Source organism: Trypanosoma equiperdum, assembly GCF_001457755.1.
Source record: "Trypanosoma equiperdum strain OVI genome assembly, contig: ctg_353, whole genome shotgun sequence".
Lineage (NCBI taxonomy): Eukaryota > Euglenozoa > Kinetoplastea > Trypanosomatida > Trypanosomatidae > Trypanosoma > Trypanosoma equiperdum.
This window is the reverse complement of record NW_027124258.1, coordinates 12,534-13,817: the sequence shown is the minus strand read 5'-3', so window position 1 is coordinate 13,817 and position 1,284 is coordinate 12,534. Positions and strand designations below refer to the sequence as shown.

The 1,284-nt window shown below is 45.5% G+C and overlaps 1 protein-coding gene across 1 annotated transcript; it reads left to right on the top strand.

Moving 5' to 3' along the window:
• Positions 1–84: 84 nt before the first annotated feature.
• On the top strand, positions 85–900 carry TEOVI_000135600 (1-acyl-sn-glycerol-3-phosphate acyltransferase, putative; the record flags this gene model as incomplete). The annotated part of the gene is made up of 1 exon (XM_067224591.1): positions 85–900. One exon carries the CDS (start codon positions 85–87, stop codon positions 898–900), a length of 816 nt encoding a protein of 271 aa, XP_067080692.1.
• Positions 901–1,284: the final 384 nt, after the last annotated feature.

The following is a 1,284-nucleotide window of genomic DNA, read 5'->3' as shown; positions in this document are numbered from 1 at the left end:
CGACTCCAACCAACCTCTAGCGGAAACGGTAAAAGCAGCACACATAAAACAAAAAAAAGAAAAAAAGAAAAAAAAAGAGAAGCTATGGGAGCCAACTACGCGGTTCGTTGCCTTGCAACAGTTTATTTATTCCTCCTGATGTTGATCGGTTGGATAGGAGCATGGCTTCTGCAGTTGGTTGTCATTACTTTCACTTATCCCTTTTGGACAAGCGAGCAACGCGCCGATTGTTGTGCACTGATCTTTCGAATCGCCAACTTTTTGTCCTTAGACGCGTTAAATCCATTCTGGAAGAGCACTATTTTGCGACCTTTCCCGAATGTACAGGAAAAAAAAGTTCTTGTGGTGATGAATCATCTCAGTGGTGCTGATCCTTTTCTTATGGTTCGTGTATTGCTCCCACGTGACGCCGCATGGGTTGCAAAAAATGACCTCTTCCGTGTTCCTTTTGGTGGTTGGGCCATGGCTAATGGGGATGATCTTTGCGTACAATTTAAGAACAAAAAAGCGGGATTGGAAACGGTGAAGGGAACTGTTGCGCCAATGATGGAGGCAGCCCGCGCTAAGATTCATCGTGGTCGCATGCTTGCTGTTTTTCCTGAGGGTGCTCGAAATGACACTCCTGAGAATGGATTGAAACCGTTCAGGCCGGGGTTCTTCACATTGGCAAAGGAAGAAGGTGCAACTATTGTACCCATTGCGATTAGTGGAACGGATGATTGTTGGCCGAAGCACTCGTTTCTTATGGACGTGGGTCATGCGTATTTTTCTTGCGGCGACCCCATCGCAACGAATAATTTTAATACAGTGGAAGAGTTGGTAGATTACGTGTGGAATGCGGTGACGGATCTTCGTTCAACACACCCTTCAACAAAGGAGAATAGTCACAAGGACCGCTAGTGCCCACGAGGCAGTGGTAGGGGGAACCAGTGTAATAAATAAATAAATAAATAAATAAAAATGGATGGAGGTTGGAGTGCATAGAGTTTTGTTTGTATGTGTGTGTGCGTATGTGTTCGTTAGTCACGTGGAAGAGGGCATAACTACGGTGGAGAGGAGGGAGAGGAGGCGTATGAAGAATGATTTACCCCTGAGCTGGTGTGTGTGGCTCCCATTGTGTTGGTTCGTGTTTTGTGAAGAAACACTTCCTTCTCCGTGTATCTTACAGCGGAGCACTCGGCTCACCTTCTGATTTACTCAATCATCATCCCAAGTTGGAAGGGAGGTGAGTCCTACGAAGTGAATGCCAACCTACATATGGTAATACTTCTTCATGATTTTAAA